This window comes from Carica papaya, chromosome 8, assembly GCF_054855325.1.
Source record: "Carica papaya isolate Zhongbai chromosome 8, ASM5485532v1, whole genome shotgun sequence".
In the NCBI taxonomy this organism is placed as follows: domain Eukaryota; kingdom Viridiplantae; phylum Streptophyta; class Magnoliopsida; order Brassicales; family Caricaceae; genus Carica; species Carica papaya.
The window spans coordinates 11,791,329-11,817,664 of record NC_142316.1 but is presented as its reverse complement, the minus strand read 5'-3'; the positions used below and the strand labels follow the sequence as shown (position 1 = coordinate 11,817,664).

The following is a 26,336-nucleotide window of genomic DNA, read 5'->3' as shown; positions in this document are numbered from 1 at the left end:
AAAGCAGGATACTCCACAACCAGAAAATATCATTTGTAAAGGTAGTGTGGCAGAACCACTTGCCAAGGGAGGCTACCTGGGAGCTAGAATCAGACTTTAGAGCTCAGTATCCTCATTTGTTCGACCAAGAGTAAGAGGCAAATTTGGGCGACCAAATTTCTTTAAGGGGGGAGAATTGTAACACCCAAACTTTTTATTTTATTATTATTGGAATTTTGTTTGATCTTATTTTATTTTAATAATTAATTTATAAGGTTTTAATTTAATTTAATAGAAATAAAAATAATAATATGATAAAATGGGGTAAAATTATTTTTGAGATTTAATTAAAATTGATTTTAGAAAAAAGGGGTGAAAATATAGATTCTGGGGGTGTTTTTGAAAAGAAAATCGAAAACTGGGGGTCAAAATATAATTTAGAAAAATTACGCCATGTCAGCAGCCACGTTAGCAGCCCGGTCAGCAGCCCCGGCCAACCAGGACACGTCGCGTGGCAGGGACGATGATGCGGGAAGCCACGCGGGACGGAGACACGTGGGCGATCTGCGTGCGCGCGATCAGACAGCCTAGATCCGTTCCCGCGCGCATGGACAACCCATATCAAAAGCGCGCATGGACGACCCAGATCTCACGCGTGCGGACGGTCCAGATTTGATCACACACGGACAGCTCAGATCGCATCGCGATAGACGGTATAGATTTATTTCTAATTTAATCGCGATCGGACGGTCCAGATTAAATCGTGATGGACGGCTCAGATTAAAAGGAGAAGGTTATAAATAATCTCATCCACACCCAACCCCAAACCCTAGCCGCTAGAACCCTCGCTGGAGAAGACAACCCAGCCACCGGAGGAACCGACCGCTGCCTCCCGCCGCCGCACCGGAGCACCTTCTGGCCGCCAAACGAGGTAAAATTTCTCCCCTTGGCTCGTTTTTCGATGTTGAACCTCCCTGTGGCCAAATTGGAGCAAAACCACTGGCCAATTGGCCAGAAAACACTGCCGAAGTCCAGCATCGCTGCCGTGGGTTTCTTCGATTTTTGCCTCCGATGAGGCCATTCCCGGTTCCCGTTCGATGTAATTTTTACACCACTATGATCACCATCCTTTTCTCTACAGGTTGACCGGAGTAAAATACCAAATCACAACTCACACCGTAGGAGCCGCCGCACCCAAGAGCTCCGCCGCCGGTAAGTCTCAATTTTCTGTAATTTTTTGGGCCACCGAGGGCCCTAGGGGTTTTTTATCACAGGAACCAATGCAAGTTTGGCAAAATTCGGCCAAAAATAGCCAGAAACGGCCAACCCGAGGCGAATCGCCGCCGTGCAGGAATTCTAAAATTGGTCGAATAGGCCCTGGGTCTAATTTGGGGTTTTTTGGGGACATGTGCAAGTACCGAAAGTGTGTTTCAGTTTCCGGGAAAAGAGTTCAGGGAATCTAGAGACTGCCCATAGGCGCAGTGAGAACTCAATTTCAGACTCCGAAACAAGTAAGGATCCCTCACCCTATTTCCTATCACGGCATTAAAGCTTAATAAATGATAAAACGGTATTTTATGAATTTACAGATATGTATAATTAATTAAGATTGCTAATGGGGCTCGAACCTAATGTATTTGTCGGTCTATTTCTGTTTGATGTATTTTACAGTCTAAATGCAGTATAGTATCTGTTATTTATTCTGTGGTTCCGTATGCATGAATAACTATTTAATCTATTATTGTTTGAATTATTGTGAACCAGATGTTGTGTTGCCTTGTTTGGTGTGCGTTGCTGGTTTATGCATTTATGTTGATTGAGTAATTAAGACTAAGAAAAATAAGGATGGTATGTGAATTTATGAGCGGATAAGTCGACAACCTCACTAGATATCCTGAGAGATGGTGGACGGACCGGGTCCATAGAGGACCCTACCGAGAATGTGGTCTCTCATATCGGACGGGGTATGGAGACTTTAAATGTTTTGGCACTCATACCGAACGGGGTATGGGGATGACCCGCTTCACCCTCATACCGGACAGGGTATGGGGACGGCCCTAGAATTAAGGTGAATGGCTCACGTATAGCGGGGACCCCTTATGGATCCCCATGGATACTAGTAGGCTGATAAAAGAGGAAACTTGTTGTTTGATGATTGAAATACAAAAGTATGATATGTATTATATTATAGAGTGTGCATGATCTTATGATGTTTATGATGTCATTATTTTCATAAGTTGTTTTCATGAATCTCACCGAGGTAAGTGGACCGTAAAAGATTTTATTATTGATAAATGAATTTGTTATGAATTATGCTCCATTAGTCGTTTTTTGTTTTCTACCAACTTTTATTACTGTGACAGTGAGATAGTATGACATCTTTATTGGGCTAGTGTAGTTTATTCCTTACTTAACCATTTCAGATCAGGAGGACTTGGTTCCCGAGCCCATTCCGCAGGAAGGCGGTGAATAGAAGCCTAAAGATTTATTAGTTTTCCTTATAGTATTCATTCATAGTATTTCCTTCAGTTAGTTTATTCTTTCATATCTTTAATACATTTTGATTATTGTGTAAGGGATGTTAATCATAATCTATTTTATTTCGCTTCCGCACTTAGAATAAATATATACATTTCTTTTTAATTTTCGGGGCCGTTATAATATCCCTTAGGGTTTCAGCAAAGATCCAAGCAGAAAAGTTTAGTTACACATCCTAAAGAAAATTACAAGAATCAAATCTAAAGAAAACATGAAACGATTAAGAATAACCCATTAGAAGAAGTTCTTGATGTCTGGATCCATCTTCCTTATTCTCCTATCTGGTCTCCCCTTTTTTTTTTTAAATAAGTCCCTTTTATATAGTTCCAGACCTAATACTCTAACAAAGTCCAAATTTTACCTAGCACATCCTACGGCTGTGTCGAATTAGCACATGGTGTATCTTCCTTAAAACTACATCAATTTTTAGCTTTTAGACACGGCATGACCGTATCTCTTAGACACACGATCGTGTCTCTTTCACTGAGCAAAACATATGTTACCTTCTTAACACATGGTTGTGTGTTAACCTGGTATAAGGTACTTGACTGTGTCTTCTAGAAACATGCCCATGCCTCAATCCTCCTCATAAACAAAAACGATGGCCTCTTAACACATGGTCATTGTTAACCCAGTATAAGGCATGGACTGTGTCTTCCAGAAACATGTCCGTGTCTAACTCCTCCTTAAAAACAAAAACACTGGCTTTTTAACACATGGTCATGTATTAACCTGGTATAAAGTACATGACTGTGTCTTCTAGGAATATGATCGTGTCTTACTCCTCCTTATAAATAGAAACGATGGCTCCTTAACACATGGCCATGTGTTATGGCGATGTCTCCCACATTTTCATGTTTCAAACCTTTTTCGCCTAAATCTTGTTCCAATCCGCTCTAATTTGCTTCCAAGTCCTAAAATCCATTCCTGAAAAATGCTCAAGACAATCCAACAGCATATGTGGCAAAAATCAATCAAAATCAACTCAAATAAAATAGAAAAATAGCTATAAAATTGAATTATATCAACTCCCCACACTTGAGTTTTTGTTTGTCCTTAAGCACTCTTAAATCCATTCCACAGAAAAACGATTAATGAAATCCTCTTCATCAAGACTGTATTATCTCTAGATAACACAAAATAATATGTACAAAGGCACAATCATCTATGGAAGATAATTCAACAACTTCAAAATATAGACCTCATCCAGTCCTATCTTATTCTTAGAAATTAAGTATCCAAAACGTTCTATGAGTTATTCAATCATTTGTAATATCCAAATTTTATAACCCAAAACATAATCAAGCTCAATTGGCAAAAGAGTAGGCATAAATGCAACTTTATTTTTATTTTTTTATTTTAATTTTTTAAAACCTAATTAGTTGTCTAAAATATCAACCAACTTTTTTACACGAGTGCAGACATTGGTGATGTCAGCCCCTGATTACTCAGCTAGTCACACTTCCGAATGGCCACTAGCTCTACTAATAACCACCATTTTATTTTTCGAGCTACATCAGTCCACTAAGACGTAAGCCCTCCCTATCAAAGGCAACTGCATTCCCACGACTCAAAATTGAGACCTTTGGTTAAGTTAGCATAGTGCCGAATCACTAAATTATGCCCCTTGATGGTGTGGAATTGAGTGATCAGTGGATTATTTTTTTTCTACTAGCTTTACTTATAACCACCATTTATTATTCGAGCCAAACCGATCCACTAAGGAGTAACCTCTCCCTACCCAACGCAGTTGTGTTCTCAAGGCTCAAATTAGAGACCTTTGGTTAAGCTATGCCCCTTGGTGGTGTAAAATTGAGTGATCAGCGGAGTATTTTATTATTTTTTTCTTTTTGCATATATATATATATATATATCTAATTCTATACCAAAATATGCTTTCTTTTGTAAAGAATTATTCAATTTAGATAAAAGAACGAATTTCACAGCTCAAATGATGTAAAACATTCTAAACTCTTAAAACTTGAATAAATTAAATAAGGCCAAATACTTCTATTGCTAAACCATCTTCACAAATAATCTAATCCCAGTACATATAAATTTAATGCCATAATTATCATCATAGGTAGTCATGACGCAACAGGACACATCAAGATCAAATTATGAAACTTTATTAAGATTTAAAGGATTACAACAAATATAAAGAATTAGAATACTACTCCCCCACACATAAATGCAACTATGGCCCCATAGTTCACAAAGCAGAAAAATGAAAGGTACTGACGACAAAAGAAACAAAATTTCCCTAAGACTTTAAAGGAGTAGTATCCACTACATCCTTGGTGAAGTTTATGAAAAATCTAAAAACATATCGACAAATGCTAAAGGGAAACTAAGTAAGCAAGTTAGTGGTAAATGAGAAAAGGGAACTAAAAGATGTAAAAGGTAATGATATATTGAAAAACAAACATAAAAAATAAAAAATAAAAAAAAGTGAGACTAACTGTCCGACGGTGGGTAGTGTGGGGGTAGGAATCCTATATGTTGAAAATACGTCATCATATAATGCTCCATTCGCTTTTAGCGTTCTTCAATTCTTTATTGTCCCTTACTAAGCTGCTATAATCTCTCCTCTATGATGGAACTTGAACTAGAACCTCTTCCTACATTGGCCTGGGGAAAGTTAGGCTCACCCTTATCCATGGGTCCCAACCACCTTAATTTCAAGTTGTCCAGTGGTTCCTTAGTTGATGACTTGTCTTTATCTTCACTAGGGTTACGAATCTCCTCAAATCTAAAGTTCTTTGGTGCATTAAATTGAGGTATCACTTCTAACAAATCTACTTACTCCTTGACTTCTTCATTCTTTATGTCATTTCTTTTGCCCTTCATGATACCTTATTCTAATGCATCTTTAAAGTAATTTTCCTGAAATACACCTTGAACGACCGAATCAAGTGTATCGATTATGAAACAAACATAATCTAAACTATGCCATATTTCATGGATTGAGACATATAAAAAGTAATTTTCTCATCAAATACCCTAAGAGTTAATTACCATCATGAACATCAATTAAAGCTCTAACAGTTGCTAGAAATGGTCTTCCTAGGATAATTGGTATCTTAAAGTCCTATTCCATATCTAAGATAACAAATTTTGCTAGAAATATAAATTTATCAACCTTAACTTACACATTTTCTATTATTCCAGAATTTTGATAAATCTATCTACTAATTGCAAAGTAATCTGAATAAGTTTAGGTTCTCTAAATCCTAGTTTCAATTGAAAGATCACCTAAGTTACATGGAATAGTAAACTTAGCTAGATCCTTTAACTTTTGTGGCATCTTATTTTATAAAATAGCTTAGCATTCTTTGTTAAGCATTACCATGGCCACACGTCTTCCAACTTCCTCTTGTTGGAGAAAATCTCCTTTAGGAACTTTGCATAACTAGACATCTGTTTTAAAGCTTCAACCAAAGGAATTAATATGCAATTGTTTAAAAATATTCAAAAACTTACCAAATTACTTATCCTTTTGTTATTGCTTTAATCTCCCTGGATATGGAATGTTGGAGTGTTCTCATCCTTAATTGGGCCACTCCTTCTCTTGATCTCCTTTTCTTTTTTCTTCTTTTTCCTTATTTGGGTTGCTGTCATCTACTTGTGTTATCTTTCTTGGTTCCAACTTCACTAATTGTTTTCCACTCCTCAACACTACAGCATTCACATGTTCTCTTGGGTTGGTTTATGTGTTGCTTAATAAAATTCGTTGAGCACACTCAGAAATCAACTTTACCAATTACCTAATTTGCTTTTCTAGACTCTTGATGGAGGCTTCATTACTTTACAACCTAGTGTCCGTTGTTGTCATGGATTTGGTGAGCATATCCTCTATGTTTGGCTTTTGTTCAATGGGTGTGGAGCTAGTGGGGCAACTTGTCTCTAGTTATTTTAGTTGCCCCATAAAATATTAGGGTGATTCCTCCATCCAAGATTGTAAGTATTAGAATAAAGATTCCCTTATTATCTTGAAGCATTACCAACATATTCCACTTGTTCGGTTTGTTAAGACGAACCCCCTTGTTGAACTTTAAAATTTTGAATTCACATTGCTTGCGCTATCACCATATTCGTATTATCTATCTTCTTAGTTAAAGCCTCAATTTACGCTGATAGACTTGTATAGTTGTCAATACTATGCAAGCTGACATTCTTTCTTGATGAGGATTTCTCCTTCTCCAATTGGTAATTATTTTTCGCCATCTCCTTAGTTAACTTGTAGGCTACCTTAGGTGTTTTATTATTCAATGTTCCTCCAACTGCTGTATCAATCATGGTTTTAATGTTGGTGGTGAGACCATTGTAGAATGTTTGTACTTGAAGCCACATACGTAGACCATGGTGAGGAACTCTCCTTAGCATATCCCTAGAGCGATCCCAAGACTCATACAATGATTCTTCATCTATTTGTGCGAATGTTGTGATGTCATTCCTCAACCTATCTGTCTTTGTAGGGGGAAAGTACTTGGTCAGAAAGTGTTGAGCCATGTCCTTCTAAGTAGTGATGGAACCAGCTAGTAATGAATTCAACTAAGCCTTAGATTTATTCTTCAATGAGAAAGGGAAAAGTCTCAATCTGATTACATCATTGGTTACTCTATTATGCTTGAAAATATCACAAATCTCCAGAAAATTAGCAATGTGCTCATTAGGATCTTCAGCTGGGAATCCAAAAAATTGTATACTTTGCTTAATCATTTTGATGATGGTTGACTTAATCTCAAAGTTATTAGCTGCTACAGCCGGCCTTGTAACACTTGGTTCAATTCTAATATGGGATGGAATAGCATAATCCATCATTGTGTGCTCTCTTCACCCTTCCGGTTTGTCACCCATTGTTGTTGTTCCTCTCTCAATGAATTTTTGACACGAGATAGTAGTCGTTTGCTTCTTATTTGTGCTATCAGTCTACGACTAAGTTCTCTCTATTTTTGGATAACAAATTAGTAGTTCTTTACTGCTTCTTTTCATGCACTACAGAACCCTTGCAAATAGCTAGCAAAAAAAAAAACAAACGAGGTAAAAGTACCAAACTAATAAAAATCAGTCAACTCTAATATTGCTACTATTAGTCCCTCGCAACAGCGCTAAAAACTTATTGTGATGCGAACTCACTTAGCAAGTGCACTAGTTCGAACACGTACTATAACAGTAATTCAGATATCGTCCCAAAAGGACTAATATAATAATTATTAGAATCACAACTAATTGATATTATTTGGTCAATGACAAAGAGAATGAGTATAAACTAAACTTAACAACAAAAGAAACAATGAATTACAATTTATTAACAATCAAGATATAATGACAGATAAGATCTTAGAATCCACCCTAAGTTCAACTATGAATTTCCTTAATTCAATCTACAACAAGAACTTTCCCCTAATTTGATTCAATCATATAGTAATCTCTTTTTCAAGATCAATTACCCTACGTACTTCATAATAACATACATATCTCTATGGATTAGTATGAATCAGTGCATTAATATTCAATAATCAAATATATAGATTATGCCAAGTATCTCTAATCACATTCAATCTATTGTGCTAACTGGATATTCTAATAAATAATCAATCTCTCAATTTAATCATTCACCATAAATCAATAAATAAGTGATCAATCTATTTATACATGAAGCCAAATAATAACACATAGGGATTGGGAAAAAGGACTTTCATAGATTAAATAAAGAAATCACAAAGTATGATACAAAACCCTAGATTAACAATAGAATCTAAAATCTGATAGATACATCAGCAATTAGAAACTCAAAACCTTAAGCAAACCCTCCCTACTTGATCTGCATTCAACAAGGGAGTAAAATCCAAGGTAACTGGGAAAGAAATAAAGAACTAGAATTAAAAACACACCACGAGACTTACCTCGATAAGTGATCTGAATTCCTAGAACAACAAGTCGGTCAAATACCCACTCACTCACTTTTGCAAGCTTGAAAGCTTAAAACAAGAATACCTGAATTTTATTAATAAGTTAAAAATTCTGAATTGAATTGCAACTCTAAATTGAATGTCTGTTTATAGTGTAGGTGTGCAAATAATATGGAAAAAAATACTCTCCTAATTAATGGTAGAAATTACATAAGAAATTAAATCTAAACTAGAATGGAAAACAAGTAAGAATTAAGAAAATTACAACTAAAATATGATAGATATGATTTTTCTATGAGGAAAACTTTTTAAATATGTAATATCTTAATTAATTGTGGTTGATTTAGGCAAAGAGATTTTACCAAAATATTTTTCTCTTTCTCAAGTATTTTTCTTTTCCGCGAAATTTGGCATTTAAGGAGCTTTCATCTTTCTCAAGATATCTTACAATTTATGAAAAGTTTCCCCGCTTGGCTGATCTTTAATTGTGAAGATTCCCTACATGATTAGGAAATAAAATTCTATGAGAATTTTTCCTTTTCATGTCTTCTAGAATTTTTTCTTTTTCTTATTTATTTCCCTCTTGCACTGGGAGTGAATATAATATACTATTATACCCTTGGGTTAATGACCATGTTGTCATCTTTTCTTGGGCTTCTTTAATGGGTCCAATCCCATCTTCCTCATTGATCCATGCTTGGATAAAAAGTTAGAAGACTTGTTGTAATTTTTTAGTTCTCTCCCTTATAATGGGCCCACTTGGCCTTGAAATATCCTCTCCACTAACTTGACCCATGTCCATGCTCACATCATCCCCTTCCTCTTAAAAAAGATTCATCCTCGAATCTAGACCTACATCAAAAAAGAAAAAGTTAAGAACATTAAAGGTAGTAGACACACCGTACTCATATGGGAGATCAATTTTGTATGAATTGTCATTGATACACTCTAGAACTTGAAAAGTTTCGTCTCCTTGGGGGGTCCAACTTAGATTTTTGCTGATTGAGAAATCTTTCCTTTCGTATATGAACCCATACCCAATCACCGAGTTGGAACAATATTCGTTTCCTTCCTTTATTGGTGTGTCATGCATAGGATACATTATTCTTTGGATATGTTGTCTAGCCTTTTCATGTATGACCTTAACAAGTTCTACTCTCCGCTGACCATTAGTATCCTAAATTTTTTGCAAAGGTAAAGGCGTGAGGTCCAACGGAGTTAAAAGATTAAAACCATAAACAATCTCAAAAGGTGAAAACCTTGTAGATGTATGAATGCTCCTATTATATGCAAATTCTCTATAGGCAAAAAATCCTCCCATGTTTTCAAGTTTCGGCCAACTATAACTCTCAACAAGGATCCTAAGGTCCTATTAACAACCTCAGTTTGACTATCAATCTGGGGGTGACCTGCAGTAGAGAATAACAACTTTATTCCTAATTTACCTCACAGAACTCTCCAAAAGTGACTAAGGAATTTCACATCCCTATCGCTCACAATTGTCTTAGGAATGCAACGAAGTCTCACAACATCCTTAAAAAATAAATTTGCGATATTTGTCACATCATCAGTCTTATGCATACAATGAAGTGTGCCATCTTACTAAATCTATCCACAACGACAAATATGTTATCACTACCTCTCCTGATCCTAGGCAATCCTAACACAAAATCCATACATATATCTATCCAAGGTGTTGTAGGCACAGGTAAAGGTGTGTATAAGCTATGTGGTAGAACCCTAGATTTGGCCTGCTTACATGCAATGCACTTACTACAAATTTGCTCAATATCTTTCCTCATGTTAGGTAAATAAAAATGTGATATCCCAAGTGCCAATTAAGGCAAATTGGTGTCAGATACAGATTCAGAATAACAAGTGCATGATAATATTTATGCAACAGAATCAAACCTTAAAAAATCCCATACAAATATATATAATATTCTAAATACATACATCACTAAGGCCAGAAGTGGCAAAAAAATACAAAACATAAGAGACACTTTTTTCACTATACTACTGGAATTGATCAGAGTGCGGGAATAATCATGCACTCAGACTTGTGGATCCATGGGATCCTCATAGACTTCTAAGGGTAAGTCTGCCTGCACTTCCTCATTTTCTTCTTTATCTGGTGGGAGATGGAAAGAGTGAGTTCTATATGCTCAGTAAGAAAAACAGTATTAAATTAACATCGTAAGATTTCAAAAGTTTATTATTTTCTCTCACCGTCTAGCTTCCTTGTTGACCTAACTTATCATCAGAAAAGGAAACTATTTATTTGAATATCAAAATAGTACCTTAGCACAGAAAATCAAATATACACATATCACGCTAAATAATAGAAAAAATCAAATAAATCATGAAATGCACATATATTTTGTATCATGCTTCGCGAAATCGTTATAAACTTCCATCTCTGATGGCAGATACAGATTTCTAACTACCCAAGTGGAATGACCAGATCAAATACAGATATGGCAATTTGCTCAGGCCAACTTCCAGTTGGCCAAACCATGGTACAATCTATGACCACGGTTGTACTAACCATAATAGTCCTAACAAATATCTATAGTCACGACATTACTTAGCCACGATGACCCCTATAGATAGTGCGATACCACTCTCGTCAAAGGGCACACCGTAATACACTAGGAGTAGTCTTCTTACGTCTTTCCAGACCAGATAGGAGAGAAAAAAACAGATACCCCTCAAAGGTAAAAAACCTAACGAGACAATTGATACAATATACATGTCAATACAAACATACTTCGGACCACACAAACTTCATTCTATTATGACGGACTATATTTTATATTTATTACATGCAAATTCATCAAATATTAGTAATTCACATAGCATGCTTAAAAATCAGAACAATTCGACTCATTTGAACACAAAGACATGCAAAACAGACAAAATAATAATCATATTAAATTTATTTATCTAAAAATACTCCTTAAGATGTCGAAAGTAATACTATATTCCTACTGAAACTTTGATCTTTTCTTCTTCTCTCACTATTTTACTGTCTCTCTCTAAATCTTGAAAAATGGAAGAAATGGAAGTGTAGAGAGGAAGAGAAAGGTAAGAGCAATTTATAAAATTTTAGAACCGTTGGATTAACACCAAATGATGAAATCTGGTGAATAGATAAGAGAAAAAGATTTTTGGCACGAAAAAAGAGGGAGAAAAATTTCCTCCACCGGTAGTAGTGGCGCGCTGCCCAAAGCAGCGGGCAGTGCACTGCTCGAGGTGGCAATGCCTTGCCGGCGCGCTGCAAGCTAGCCTGCAGGCGCACAGGCCTCCTGCTGCGCGCGTAGGTCCTACGCATACTGGGGGTCGCATACCCAACCTACCGTGCGTAGGCCCCAAGCGCACAGGGCCTGTCCACACAGGCTCGCTGCACAGACAGCATGCACACAATGTGCAGCGCTAGTCCATGTGTGCAAGTCCTTACCCCACACCGTGCGCGCGGATGGGATGCATGCACGCGTTGTGCGCATGCCCCGCGCACAGTGCCTAACACCCTCGCTGGCAAATAGTTTTCTCGTGGGATTTTTTCCACGAGCTGGTTTTCTCCTATTTTGCCCTTTTTTGATTTTTTTTCTAAATTTTTCCCTTTCAAATAAAATAAAAATAATTTAAAATGTTTTAAAATAAAATAAAAGTATAATAAATAAAAATAGATCAAAATCTCAAAAAATATTAAACAGCGTAAATTAACTTAAGTTTAAAGCGGCCAAATGCCCAAATAAATAGAGTTTCCTTACCTTATTTATACTTGACTACGTAGGGGAAAGATTTTATGAACTTGACCAACTTACCGTGATGACGGTTGATTTTACCTTGACCTTTTAGATGTTTTAAGGATTCATAGTTTATGTGGATCATGAACTTCTTTGACAATAAATAGTGTTGTCATACATCTAATGCTCTCACCAAGGGGTACAACTCATTGTCATAGGATGAGTAGTTCAACAGTGCGCCACTAAGTTTCTCACTGAAACACGCCACGGGACGCCCTTCCTGCATCAGAACTGCTCTTATAGCAGTACCTGAAGCATCACATTCAAGCTCAAAAGTTTTATTAAAGTCAGGTAAAGCTAAAATAGGTGCATAACATAATTTATCATTCAATAAAGTAAAAATGTGTTCTTGTTTTTCAGTCCATATAAATTTTATATTTTTCTTTACCAGTTCATTCAATGGTGCTGCTATGGATCTGAAATCCCTAACAAACCTGCAGTCGAAACTTGCTAAACCATGGAAACTCCTTACCTCGTTGGCTGATGTCGGAGTAGGCCATTCTCTGATTGCTTTCACCTTATCTTCATCTATCTCAATACCTGTGCAATAACTATCAATCATAAAAAATTAATTTTTCACTATAGAAGGTTTACTTCTTGGCATTCGCATACAATTCTTCCTTCTTAAGGACCTTACGGACAGATCGAATATGTTGAAGGTGATCTTCTAAAGACTTGCTATAAATCAGGATGCCATCAAAGTAAACTACCACAAATTTACCTATAAAATATCATAAAAGATGATTCATAAGTCTCGCGAAGGTGTTTGGGGCACTTGATAACCGAAAAGGCATTACTAACCACTTATATAACCCATACTTAGTTTTAAAGGCAATTTTTCACTCATCTTCAGGTTTAATCCTAATTTAGTGGTATCCACTCGTAAGATCTATCTTAGTGAAAATAGTAGATCCACTCAATTCATCCAATATATCATCTAACCTAGGAAGAGGGTGTCTATACTTTACCGTAATTTTGTTGACGGCTCAGCAATCCACACACATCCTCCAAGAGCCATCTTTTTTAAGAATAAGCTAGAATAGCAAAAGGGCTCAAATTTTCTCTTACATGTCCCTTACCTAACAACTCCTCTACTTGTCACTGAAGTTTCTTTGTCTCCTCAAGATTACTTCGATAGGCTGGATGTTTGGGAATTGAAGCTCTAGGGATAAAGTCAATATGATGTTCAATCCCTCGTAGCGGTGGTAGACCATCCAGAATCTCATCCGGGAACACATCTTCATATTCTTGTAAAAGAGAGAAAACAAAACTAGACAAAGAAGTGTCAAGGTCAGAAAAAGTTAGATAGGCTTCCTTATACTGAAGTACAATTAAGCTTTGCTTCTCACAGATTGCTCTCCTCACTTCTCTCTCCCTTACATATAAACATTCTTTTCTTTTCTCTCTCTCACTTTCTCCCATTGGGCCTTTTTATTGTTTTTTTGGGCTTCTTTTATGCTCAGCGAGCTTTCTTTATTTTTTTCAGCCTTTTTTTCTCCCAGTAGGCCATTCTTTTTATTTTTAGCCTCTTTTTTTTCTTTTTTTTTATGAATATTCTTCAAAAGATTTCTTGATTTTAATTTGATCAACATAGATCTTTTTTGGAGATAGAGGTGTCAAAATGTGTTTTAGATCGTCTAGATATAAAGAGTACTAATTCTTGAACCAATCATGATGTACCTGTCTATCATACTAGTATGGTTGTCTAGGCAAGATATGACTGGCGTGCATGGGAACAACATCACAACATACCTCATCTTTATACTTGCCTATGGAGAAGGGAATCTTGACTTGTTTGTACTTCTCCACACTCATTGAGCCAATATGGTCTATAAGGGTTAGGGTGTTTAGTACAAGATAACCCTAACTTATCGAGTAGTAAAGTATTTGCGACATTTGCACAACTGCCTCTGTCTATGATAAGACTACATACCTTCTTATTCACATGACATCTAGTGTGGAAGATTTTCTTTTTTTCGTCATTATTTATCTCTTTAGATTGTATATTTAGAGCTCTTCGAACAACCAATATCTCACCTTGTACTGGGGCTGCTAAATTGTCTTCACAATCATCTAATGATGTTCTATTATCATCATCACTACTGTACTCACAGGTGATCTCTATCTCACCATCGTCTCGTAAGATGAGGTTTTTGTTGGAGCATTGTGACGCGATGTGTCCAACTCTAAGACACCTAAAACACTTAATAAAACTTGGTTTTTGAGTAACAGTAGGTGGTTTAGGATTACCTTTAGCTTTGCTAGAGTTTGGTTTATCCTCCATTTCTTCAAGTTTCTTTCTTTCTTCCTTTTTAAGTCATCTAGAACTAAACTTAGGGGTAGATTGAGAATTACTTCTGGAGGAACCTCTATACTTTAGATGTTTCTCAATCTTTATAGCCATGTGTACCATATCATCCAGATCTATATAGTGATGCAGTTCCACAGCATTGGCAATCTCCCTGTTCAGACAACTCAGAAATCTAGCCATGGTGGCTTCTGGGCTCTCATAAACTTTGGCCCTGATGATTGCTATCTCCATCTACTTTTGGTAATCTTCCACCGATAAAGATCACTGGATCAATCTTTGGAGCTTTTAGTGCAATTTTCTGTCATAATAAGATGGGACAAATCTCTTTCTCATAATAGACTTTATCTCTCTTCAAGTAGATACAAGTTGGTCTCTATCTCTTCTCTTGAGGGTAGTCACTTGATCCCACCAAACAAGTGCATAATCTGTGAACTTGATTGTTGCTAGCTTTACTTTTTTGGCTTCACTATAATTATGGCAGTCAAAAATCAATTCTGCCTTTTATTCCCATTTGAGATACGTCTCTGCATCATTCCTTCATCTGAATGGGGGTATCTGCATCTTGATGGATCTGATGTCATCATCTTCTCTCCAAATTTCTCTTCTACCGACTTCACTATTGTCGCCATGTGACTTATCATCATCTTAGCAGTGTTAGCGTATGGGATGACTATGGCTTCTTCCTCCATCTCTCTCATCCATTCTTGTTGATATACCTTCAATGGCTAAACTCAGTCTGTTGTACATGTCATTCATCCTAGCCTCCATGCGTTCTTCTAAGGTCATAGGTCGGTTGGTTTAACTAAGCTGTGACATATCTACGAAAGATGTTAATAAAAAAAGAAATCACTCCCTCTCAATCACTCGTGTTTACCTCTCCTATCTTCTTCCATCAAGTTTAGTGTTGGAATTAGATCTCTTGAATAAAGACAAGCAAGGTTATCTTTTAAGACTCTACAAAGAATCCTAAAAAGGAATCTTCTTCTCTAAAATTTTAGAAGTAAGCACACAGAAGAAGAATATGTGATGTGATTATGCTTATAGCTAAGCAGTTAGGATGCAATTAACCACTTATATGTATAATGGAACTAAAGCACTTAAGAAAGAATGAAACTATGAGTAGAGAAAGACAATTATAGACTTGAAGTGTCAAGGCTTTGATTAATGCCTATGGATATAACCGAAATGTTATACCTAATTATTCTACCCCAATGATGGCTACGCTTTATGACTCACTTGAGTTTCTATGATACAGATGCTAATGCAGAATATTAAATAAAATATTGTAAAAAGAACAAAGTAGTCACACACTTCTCTCTTTTTTTTTATTGCTCTCTGTTTTTTTTCAAAATCTCTCTCTTTTTTAAAAAAATTATAATAACACCATAAAAAAAATTCTTGAAAACAAAATAAATGAATTAGTACTTTATGTAACGAATGCTAATGTTATGTAAAAAAATAAATATAAGTAGTAAATCAGAAAGATAGTAGATTCACTGGAGCCTAAGCTCTGATACCAACTAATACAAAACTCGGGATCAACAATGGAATCTAAACTTCCGCATATACATCAGCAATCAAAAACTCAAAACCCTAAACAAACCCTCCCTACTTGACACGCACTTAACAGTGGAGTGAAAATCAAGGTAACTGGGAAAGAAATAAAGAACTAGAATTGAAAAGATGTCACGAGACTTACCTCGATAAGTGATCCCAATTCCTATCACAACAAGTTGATCAAAGACCCACTCACTCACTCTTACAAGCTTGAAAGCTTGAAATAAGAACATATAAATTTTATTAATGAACAAAAAATTCTGAAATAAATTATAACTCTAAATTAAATGCCTATTTATAGTGTAGGTCATGAGAATAATAAGGAAAAAAAATAATCTCCTAATTAAGGGTAGAAATTACATAAGAAATTAAATCTAAACTAGAATGAAAAACTAGCAAAAATTAAGAAAGTGACAACTAAAATAGGATAGATATGATTTCCCTATGAGGAAAACTTTTTAAATAGGAAATATCTTGATTAATTGTGGTTGATTTAGGAGAAGAGATTCTGCCAAAATATTTTTCTCTTTCTCAAGTATTTTTCTTTTCTTCGAGATTTGGCATTTAAGGAACTTTCCTCTTTCTCAAGATAGTTTGCAATTTAGGAGTAATTTACGTTCTTGACTGATCTTTGATTGTTAAGATTTCCCACATGATTAGGAAATAAAATTCCATGAGAATTTTTCCTTTTCATGTCTTGCAGAACTTTTTCCTTTTCTTGTTTATTTCCCTCTTGCACTTGGGTGAATATAATATACTATTATACCCTGGAGTATTAGGTCATGTTGTTATCTTTTCTCGGGCTTTTTTAATGGGTCCAATCCCATCTTCCTCATTGATCCACACTTGGATAAAAAGTTGGAAGACTTGTAATTTGTTAGCTCTCCCTCTTCTAATGGGCACACTTGGCATCGAAATATTCTCTCCACCAACTTGATCTATGTCTATGCTCACATAAAAGTATCCCTTAAGGTTTTATCAAAGATCCTAATAGAAAATTTTAGTTACACATCCTAAAGAAAATTGCAAAAACCAATTCTAAAGGAAACATGAAACAATTGAGAATAACCCGTTAGAAGAAGCTCTTGACGTTTACGATCATGTCTTACTCCTCCTAAGAAATAGAAATATTAGCTTCTCTACATATAGTCGTATGTTAACTCGGTATAAGGCACACGACCGTGTCTGTAACGACCCACTTTCTTTGGAGAGAAAAGAGCGTCACCTCATATGTAAACCTGATAATTTTTTTTGCACAACATTATATTGATCTCTATAAATTAACAATACATCCCTTGTACGGAGTCATAATTCATGAGGCTTACAACAATCTTTCAAAATTACATTATAATAATACATTCATATCTACTTTACAACAAGTGTCCAAGGTAGCTAAAAGATTATTTGAAGTCTTCCTTTGATTTTGAACTCCCTCCTTACCTGAACTAATATGCACTGGGGGTATGAATTGGGATGAGCTTCACGAACTCAGTAAGAATAAAGTAGTATTCAAAGTAAAGATATGTAAACACACATTCATACAAGTTGATAAAACCAATATAAATTTTATCGAGTAAAATCCAAAATTAAACACTCATACCATCATCCCTTTTTCTTTTTATTGAAAAAGATCTCTATTCCTTTCTCTTACTAGCAATCATCCATACACATAACATTAAGAAATCATTAGAAACACCGTGGAAAGTACAATCAATATGTTTGTCAATAAATTTAACACTTGGGTTCCTTGACATTTCATTGAAACCAGAGTTGCTTACCATTTTCATTTCCATCACATATTATCATTTTCCTTACCAGTATCACTGGGGGCCGATAGGGGTCCCTGCTACACGCAGATGTACAAACATTTCTTTTATAGTTCATTGGTCGTCCCGATACTCCGTACAGTAATGGGTGCTACAATTATAAACCGTCTCAATACCTCGTCTGGTATGAGCGTAATTAAACCAATTTCTAACCTCGTCCAGTATGGGACTTCCCAACCCTATGTACCAAGTTCGTACACTCTCTCCTATGATACCCAGTAAGCTTTTTCTCCTTCAAGGATTATTTCTATGTCATATTCCAATTTCAGAAACTCAAACATTCTTGATATTTTATTCTTTTTCTACCAAAGTATTAGATTTATATTTTTGAAGGAAAATTCACATTCAATAAAAGCAACTGCAATCTATATCTACACATATTGCTTACTTAAATTTATCTTGGTACCATTATATTTAACCATAAACCTATTCTAATTATGTGTATATATATGCTTTCTTACAATATACATATTTCATCTAATTATGATTTAACATACATAAATCACAAACCACTTATACCCATACCAAATATACACATCTATATTCCCACTTCAAATATGCATATAAGCGGTTTCTACACCTACATTATTTTACACCTGCACAATACGGATTCAATGCGTAGGACTATTTACACTCATAGCGACATACATATATATCTATTTACATTTTCATGCAGCTTCATATATATCAACATATATATATAACTATATACGTAAACACACCCTAGAATCCATCTACTTTTTATGCATGGAATTCTATACGTTAAACAAACAACAACCTATGTATAACTACATCTTTACCTATTCATTCACGCACAACATATCTGTATCCATATTATTATACATATACCCTATACAACATTGGAGCTCAATACACACTCACTCACATACATATGAAACTTTGCAAAACACATTCCAGGACATCACTTAAATCAACCATCAAACTTTTAAATTAATCATTTTGAAATCAATAAATCATTTTATAAGAACATTAAATCTCTGAATACAAACTAACTTAATTCTTACCAGAATCTCTAATGAAAGAAGAAATAAAAAAGCTTTTACAAACAACTTTGGTTCCATACAGTCAGCTCCTTTTTCAATTTCTTATTCCCAATTTTTCTAAAATGTTTATAATATGATTAAATTTAAAGTAATACCAAATGTAAGGTGGAAGAAAATTTATCAAAATCGGTGTTAAATTTGAGCTTTCTACCAAAAAGAGTGCGGTTTCAGTCTCTCTCCGATTCCTTAATTTTTGACCTCACGCGAATCTTTGAACGAATCCAAAATGTCACGTCGTGGTCTGCCTCATGCAGATCAGGTCCACCCAACACGCACTATGCTTCTTCTTCTTCAGCAATGCACGTTGGGAGTACGGCACCACGCGCCTGACACAGCGCACCACGCACTGTGCAACGTGCCCAACATCGTATGTCGCTGCTGCACACCCAGTACTGTGTGCTGAGCACCCAACACTGTGCACCGCGTGCCCAGCACCGCCCGCCGCATGCTCAACACCGCACACTATGCCCCCAGCACCACATGTCGTGTGCTCAACACCGTGTGCAACCCTGCCTTTACGGCCGCGCACCCTACTTCCTTCCTCTTTCTTCTCCTTCTCCTTATTATTATTATTATTATTATTATTATTCTTCTTCTTCTTCTTCTTCTTCTTCTTCTTCGTCTTTGGTAGCGCGTGCTGTGCGTTCAACACTGCGCATCCGACATCCTCTTTTCTGGTTGCATGCACTGCTCACCATGTTTCCTTCTTTGTCCTTCTTCTCCTCATCTTTCTTCTTCTTCTGCTAGGGTTTCTTTTTCTCTTTTTTTTATTTTTTTTTCCGGCCGGAGCTTGGGCTCCCTTCTCTCCATTGGGCCTGGTTATTACAGTGTCTTCTAGGAACATGGTCGTGTCTCACTCGTCCTTAGAAACAGAAACACTAGCTCCTTAACACATGATCATGTGTTATGGCGATATCTTCCACATCATCATATTTCAACCCTTTTTTGCCTAAATCTTATTTCAATCCACTTTCAAGTCCAAAAATTCATTCTTAAAAAGTGTCAAAGACAATTCAATAGCATATGTGGCAAAAATCAATCAAAATCAACTAAAATAAAATAGAAAAATATCTATAAAATTCAATTATATCGGATGGTAATTGTTAGTCAAATGAGATTATACAATCATGAAATAACTGATCGAACTATTGCTGTAAAAATTTTAAAGAGCTTAACTCCCAAGTTTGATCATGTTGTAGCTGTAATTAAAGATTCTAAGTACTTGTCTAATTTTTCATTTAATGAATTGATGAGTTTTTTACAAGCACATGAGGTAATGTTAAATAGATTACTTGAAAAACTTTAAGAGAAAGCATTTCAAGTGAAGGGGGAGACATTTAGTTCAAGAGAATTTGACAAAGTAATAGCAGAAAGAGGTCGAGGCAGAGGTATAAAGAATTGTGGTACAAAAAGAGGTAGAATTTTTGAGTAAAGGCACTCCACCAATGAACAAAAAGACAACAAGAGTGGAGTCCAATGTTATCAGTGTAAGAAGTACGGACATGTTAAAGTGGATTACTGATATAATGAGAAACAAGTTAATTATGCATAAATAACTAACGAAAAAATTAAGTTGCTTACAGCTTATTAGGATACTAATGAAGTTACAAATGATGTATGGTTTAGAGATAGTGGCTGCTTCAACCATATGTCAAGTATGAAGATAATATTTAAAGAGCTTAATGAGATAGAAAAAATGACAGTAAAGTTTAGAGATAATGAATACGATTCAAGTTGAAGGGAAATGTTGAACAAGTAGTGGATATTTTTATAAAAGCATTTATATATCAGAAGCATGTCTACTTTAAATCACTACTTGGTGTATGCAATTTCGAATAAAGTTGAAGTATTAAATAAATGATTCAAAATTATATTAAAAGTAATTTTCTTTATCAAAGTCATAAATTATAGGTTATGAGTGAAAATTATAAATGAGTTGTTATAAAAAATTAAAATAAAATAATGATAAATTAAATAGCGATTAAATGGGCAGTTACAAAGAGAAAATTAATATGTGGTTCTATCATTGTCTATTTTAGGCTATGGATTATTATGTACAAATATCTCTTTTTGATTGAATAAAAGATTTATGTATTTTTTTCTCCAACAAGATGAAGAATAGATATTTCTCACTTCTATCTTAGACATATATAGGTACAACAATGTTGTGGGTACGACTTTAGTCAAGGCATCGGTAACTTAGTCATTGCTCTTGAATTGCTATGTTCTTAAAATTCCTTCATATATCTTCTCCGAGATCAAGTGGCATTTCAATTCAATGTGTTTTGTTCTTTTATGATACACATGATTAGTTGTGATCTATAATTCAACTTTGTTATCATAATACAGAATTTTTATATATATATGGTCAACTTTCATATCTATCAACAAATACTTCAACAACACTACCTAACAACTCGTTGCCACCATAGCCCGATATTTAGCCCTACAGGCGAGTGCGTCATTGTGGGCTATTTCTTCGACTTCCATGAAATTAATGACTCCCTAAGGAAAACATGGTATCCTATAACCGATTTTCGTATATCAGAATAGGCTCCCCAGTTGCTATCATAGTATTTTCTTAATCTTCAATCTTAAATAGATGGGTAAAATTGTCCATGTTCTGTGGTCCCTTTTATGTATCTAAGGTTGCTCCATGAATTGACTGAGGAGCTAAACATAATATGACAGATCTAGTATGAGAGTTAAGTACATTAATTTTCTTATAAGTCGTCTGTACATGGTAGGATATGTAAGCAACCTATCTCTATCCTTTGACGACTTCAAGTTATGATCTAATGGAAATTTTGAAGGTTTGCACCTAATGTCCCAACATCGATTAATAAATCTGTTGCATACTTCTTCTAAAATATATAAATTCATTCCTTGGATTTAATAACTTCTATTCAAAGGAAATATTTTAGATTGCCCAAGTCTTTGATCTTGAAATTTCTCGTTCATGACGGATCTTAAAGCCTCTACTGCCTTTGGATCATTTTCCTTCACAATTATATCACCTACATAAATGAAAATAACAATTAAAGCTTCTCCATTACTCCTTACAAATAAATTATAGTCGACCCTTGATTATTAAAACCTATATTGCAAGAAAAACATTAAGAATTTCACATATAATTTGTGTGAAGCCTATTTTAACCCATATATATTTTTCTTTAGTCTGTATATCTTTGATCCTTCTTGTTTTGAATATTTGAGTGAAATTTTATATACACTTATTTATTCAAGTCTCTATGCTAAAAAGAGTTGTTAGCATCAAATTGTCTAAGATACCACCCCCTAACATTTGCAAAGGAGAGAATCAGCATCATAGCTGTGATTTTTGCTCCTAGTTAAAAAAATTCATGATAATTCACCCCTTCTTTTTAAATGAATCCTTTAGCTACCAATCTAGGTTTGAATCTCTCAATTATACCATCAATATTGTATTTAATTTTATACATCCACTTTATCATATTGCCTTTTTGTTTGATGATAGGTATATAACTATCCACGTTTCATTCCTTTCCCGGGCATCAATTTCATTCTTTATATCATTGACCAAATTTATATCTCTACAGGCTTCTTGATAATTAGTGAGTTCCCATTAAGAAATAACAGCAAGCATAAAGTTTGTTATTTGAATATGAATTTGTTATAACTAACATAGTAGAATATCGGGACTGCACTTCCTTTAATTGTTTGCCATTCGTTCATTGGCATTAAATTTTTACTCACCACCGTTATTTGTTCACAAAATTAGTCTTTCAAATAAGATGATTTTCTTCTTACTCTATTGGACTTCCTTATTCCCTTGGATTGTCTTGTTTCTTCCATTTGTGGTTCTGGTGTTTCATCAATTCTGTTTTCATGTTAGGAGGGAGTATTAGGTGATGATGCCTCCTGAACTACATATATTTTATTTGCTTCATTCTCTGTCAGTTCATCATTATCATCATCAACATGATTTCTCCCTCGTGGTTTTGTATCTCTGGATTTAGTAGACTCAAGTCCTCTTGATCTCTTTTTTTGCTTTTCTGCACTTTGTATGGAATAATATTTTCAAGGAACACAACATTTTTTTTATACAAATAACTTTCCATTTTCTTTGTTCGATATCTTGTACCCTTTTAGCTAAAGGGATATCTAAGGAATGTATATCTCCTTGATCTTGGATCAAACTCATGTTTGTTGCTTGTAAGTGTTGAAGCAAAGACTAAACATCCAAACACCCTCATATGGTTGTATGTTAGTTTTTTATTGAATAACATCTCAAGTAGTGTCCTATGTTGAATTGCTAATGAAGTTATTTTATTCATGATATACACTACAGTTAAGATAAAGTCACCCTAATATTTCAACTCAAATCAACTCTGAATTTTCAATGCCCTGGTGATGTTTAAAATATTTGATGTTTTCTCTCAATCCTACTACTTTGTTGTTGAGTCTCGATAGAACTTTTTTTATGTACAATCTGTTTCCTCAAATGGAAGTCTTGCAACCAAACTCTTTCCCATTACCACTTCGTATGATATTAGTTTTGGCATCAAACTATGTTTCTACCCATGTATGAAAGTTTTGAAAAACAGTATTTGCCTCATATTTGTTTTTAGGTAGGAATACTCAAGTACACCTGCTATAATCATTTATAGTAGATAAAAAGTATCTATATCCATCATACAACACCTCATCATAAAGTTCAAAAATATCACAATGCAAAAGATGAAAACAACATTCAGACGTATGTTCACCAAAAAGAAGTAGCAATCTATTGAGCTTAGCAACAGGATATACATTACATTATTTAGTTTAACATTGTTTAACAATTTTAAGAAGAAATGACCTGGGAAATGTCAAGTGCCCTAGACGATAATGCTAAAGATTAAAGTTCTCCTTCAGGTTGTCTTAGGGCATCATATATGTGGCCAAAGCTTGTTAATTTTTACCAAAATAACTTATGTCCTACTATGGTAAATATAAACCATGCTCCAACCTACCCACTCTAATTTTCTTCCATGTCAAAGGTCTTGAATTATCAAACTTCATTCGAGAAAATTAAGCAACATATAAAATCTTTGGTCGATCTCTCAACTGATAGTAGGTTAAAATTAAAAGTGGGTACACATAAAACATTATTAATGATAAAGTTCTTTGATATTATCACTGTCCTAGCACAAGTGATATTGATTGTTTCTCTAATCAGCAGTCCAACAGTAGAGGCAACACTAATCACCTTTCTTGTATGCAAATACAGTGTATAAACAATGGAATCCAAGGCATCTGTATCAATTATTAAAAGAATTATTCCTAATACTTTTGATATTATTATACACGAGCTAATGCAAAGTGACATATTATAGAATCCTGCATATTGTTACTAGTATTGGATGATTGTACAATTTGTAGTGAGTGGTTGTCCTGTTGCAACAAGGCCATCATTGTGCATATAGTTCTTGTGTGATCATACTTTGATTTTTTGTTCCATTCTCCCCAACCATGAGAGAAGCTGAATCCTGATATGCAGTAGAAATCTTACTTTTTCCATAATTTATATCCTTTAACATATCCACACAATTTATAACATCCCTCTATATTATACTTAGGCATCTCACAATGAGAGTAACAGGACTATTTGTATTGGCCTTAAAACACCTCTCAATTGAATGGCATGGTTCAATGCATCATTTACAATAATACTTCTCTTGGTTAAAACTAGTGACTCTAGTGTTCCTGTTTGGCTCTCTAATATGAAAAGCCAATGTTCTATTAGGTGAAACATATGATGATATTTCCTTACGTTTCTCTTTTTATTGCACAATAGAATACACTTTATTCAAGGTAGAAAAGGTTCTATTAATAACACTTACATCTTAATTTTTATACATTCATTCAACATGATTAAAAACTTCTTCACCCAATATGTCTGTTGATATTATATCACATACTTTAACCCTCCTCCGTATGTAAAATAAGGAAGTAATTCATAGTTAAGTAATTCATCAAAAAGCATTTTGACTTTCAAAAAGTAAATAATTATAATGTCTTGAACCTATACAAGGTCAGCTATCGACTATTTCACCTCATAGATCTTAGGAACATTGCAATGTGCATGTCTCTACTCTAATTCGTTCTAGAGTTGGCAGGATGTTTTGAATAAAATGTGCTACATTTAATATTTATTGATAGTGCATTTTGTATCCAAGTGATAACAATATTGTTATAATGCAATCAGTGCTCCATGAGTGGACTACTGGGATCTATATGTTCTTTGAGACTTCTCATTAATGAACCCTAACTTTCTCTTACTTATGAGGGCATACTTCATAAATCTAGCCTAAAAATGGTATTTTACTAGAGTTTAGTGACTAGTAAGACTTCAGAGTTCTTATTGGCTCCAATATAATATGCATTACTAGACGCAAGTGATCATGTACCACTTTATTCGACATATTTGGATTTGAATCGTATTTAAAATGGACTTACCCTTCTCCATTATTGACTCTTATTTCATAAAAGATTTTTTGTACCAGATCTTGGCAAGAATTGGCAAGGAAGGAGGCGAGGGTTTGAGATAAAAAAAACCCTAGATTTATTATCTCGAAACCTCTTATTTTTCTTTTTATTTTGAAAATAAATAAAATGAATATTCATATAAAAGTAAAAAAAAACTATATAACCCTAAGTTTGCATTAATACTTGTATGCATATACATGCAAAAAAAAAAACTACATAACCCTAAGTTTGCATTAATACTTGTATGCATGCACATGCAACACACGTATTTACATATGTTTTACTGCATGCTCGGGCATCCCCACTCATCCTACTTCCTGCGCTCCGTGTGTCACACTATTCAATAATTATAAAGTAGATATGTCAATGCCTTTTGTATTTTTCTTATGAAGATTTTTCCAAATGTAAATTATTACTTTTATCATATCTCTTCTTATCATGCAAAACAAAATTGATTTTTTTATATATTCATTGCAAGAATATTTGATGCGGAAGTCATTTTTATTGAATTTTTATACATCTTAAGAAAAGAAAAAATAGCAGAAAGTTAGAGCTATATACTATTTAAAGATGATGCAACCATAACATGATTGAGAGATCTCTTGAAAATATTTGTAATTCTTTGACTCACTTTTTCTCTCTATCTAACTATTATGTATAAAAATTTTGAAATTTTAGTTGATGGAAGACTCATATTAAAGAAAAATTTATGCTCATTTTATAGGTGAAAGAAGAAGCCAAAGCACATTCATGATAATTGAATGTGTAGATAAATATTTTTATTATTATACTTTAATTCTCATAAAATTTAATAATTTAATAATTTA

At 34.6% G+C, this 26,336-nt stretch overlaps 1 protein-coding gene across 1 annotated transcript; it reads right to left on the bottom strand.

The window, feature by feature from the left end:
• Positions 1 to 6,645: 6,645 nt before the first annotated feature.
• On the bottom strand, positions 6,646 to 7,338 carry LOC148241951 (uncharacterized). The gene is made up of 2 exons (XM_088210331.1): positions 7,126 to 7,338; positions 6,646 to 7,035 (listed from the first exon to the last, which is right to left on the bottom strand). The coding sequence occupies exons 1-2, from the start codon at positions 7,336 to 7,338 to the stop codon at positions 6,646 to 6,648; spliced, it is 603 nt and encodes a 200-aa protein (XP_088066457.1).
• Between the last annotated feature and the right edge of the window lie 18,998 nt (positions 7,339 to 26,336).

What these genes read in the sequence shown, in the direction of transcription:
- LOC148241951 (XM_088210331.1), bottom strand. Translation starts at nt 7,338, where the DNA reads ATGGATTATGCTATTCCATCCCATATTAGAATTGAACCAAGTGTTACA. An exon ending in ATAATAGAGTAACCAATGAT is followed by an intron (nt 7,036 to 7,125) that starts GTAATCAGATTG and finishes ATCACTACTTAG; the next exon opens with AAGGACATGGCTCAACACTT.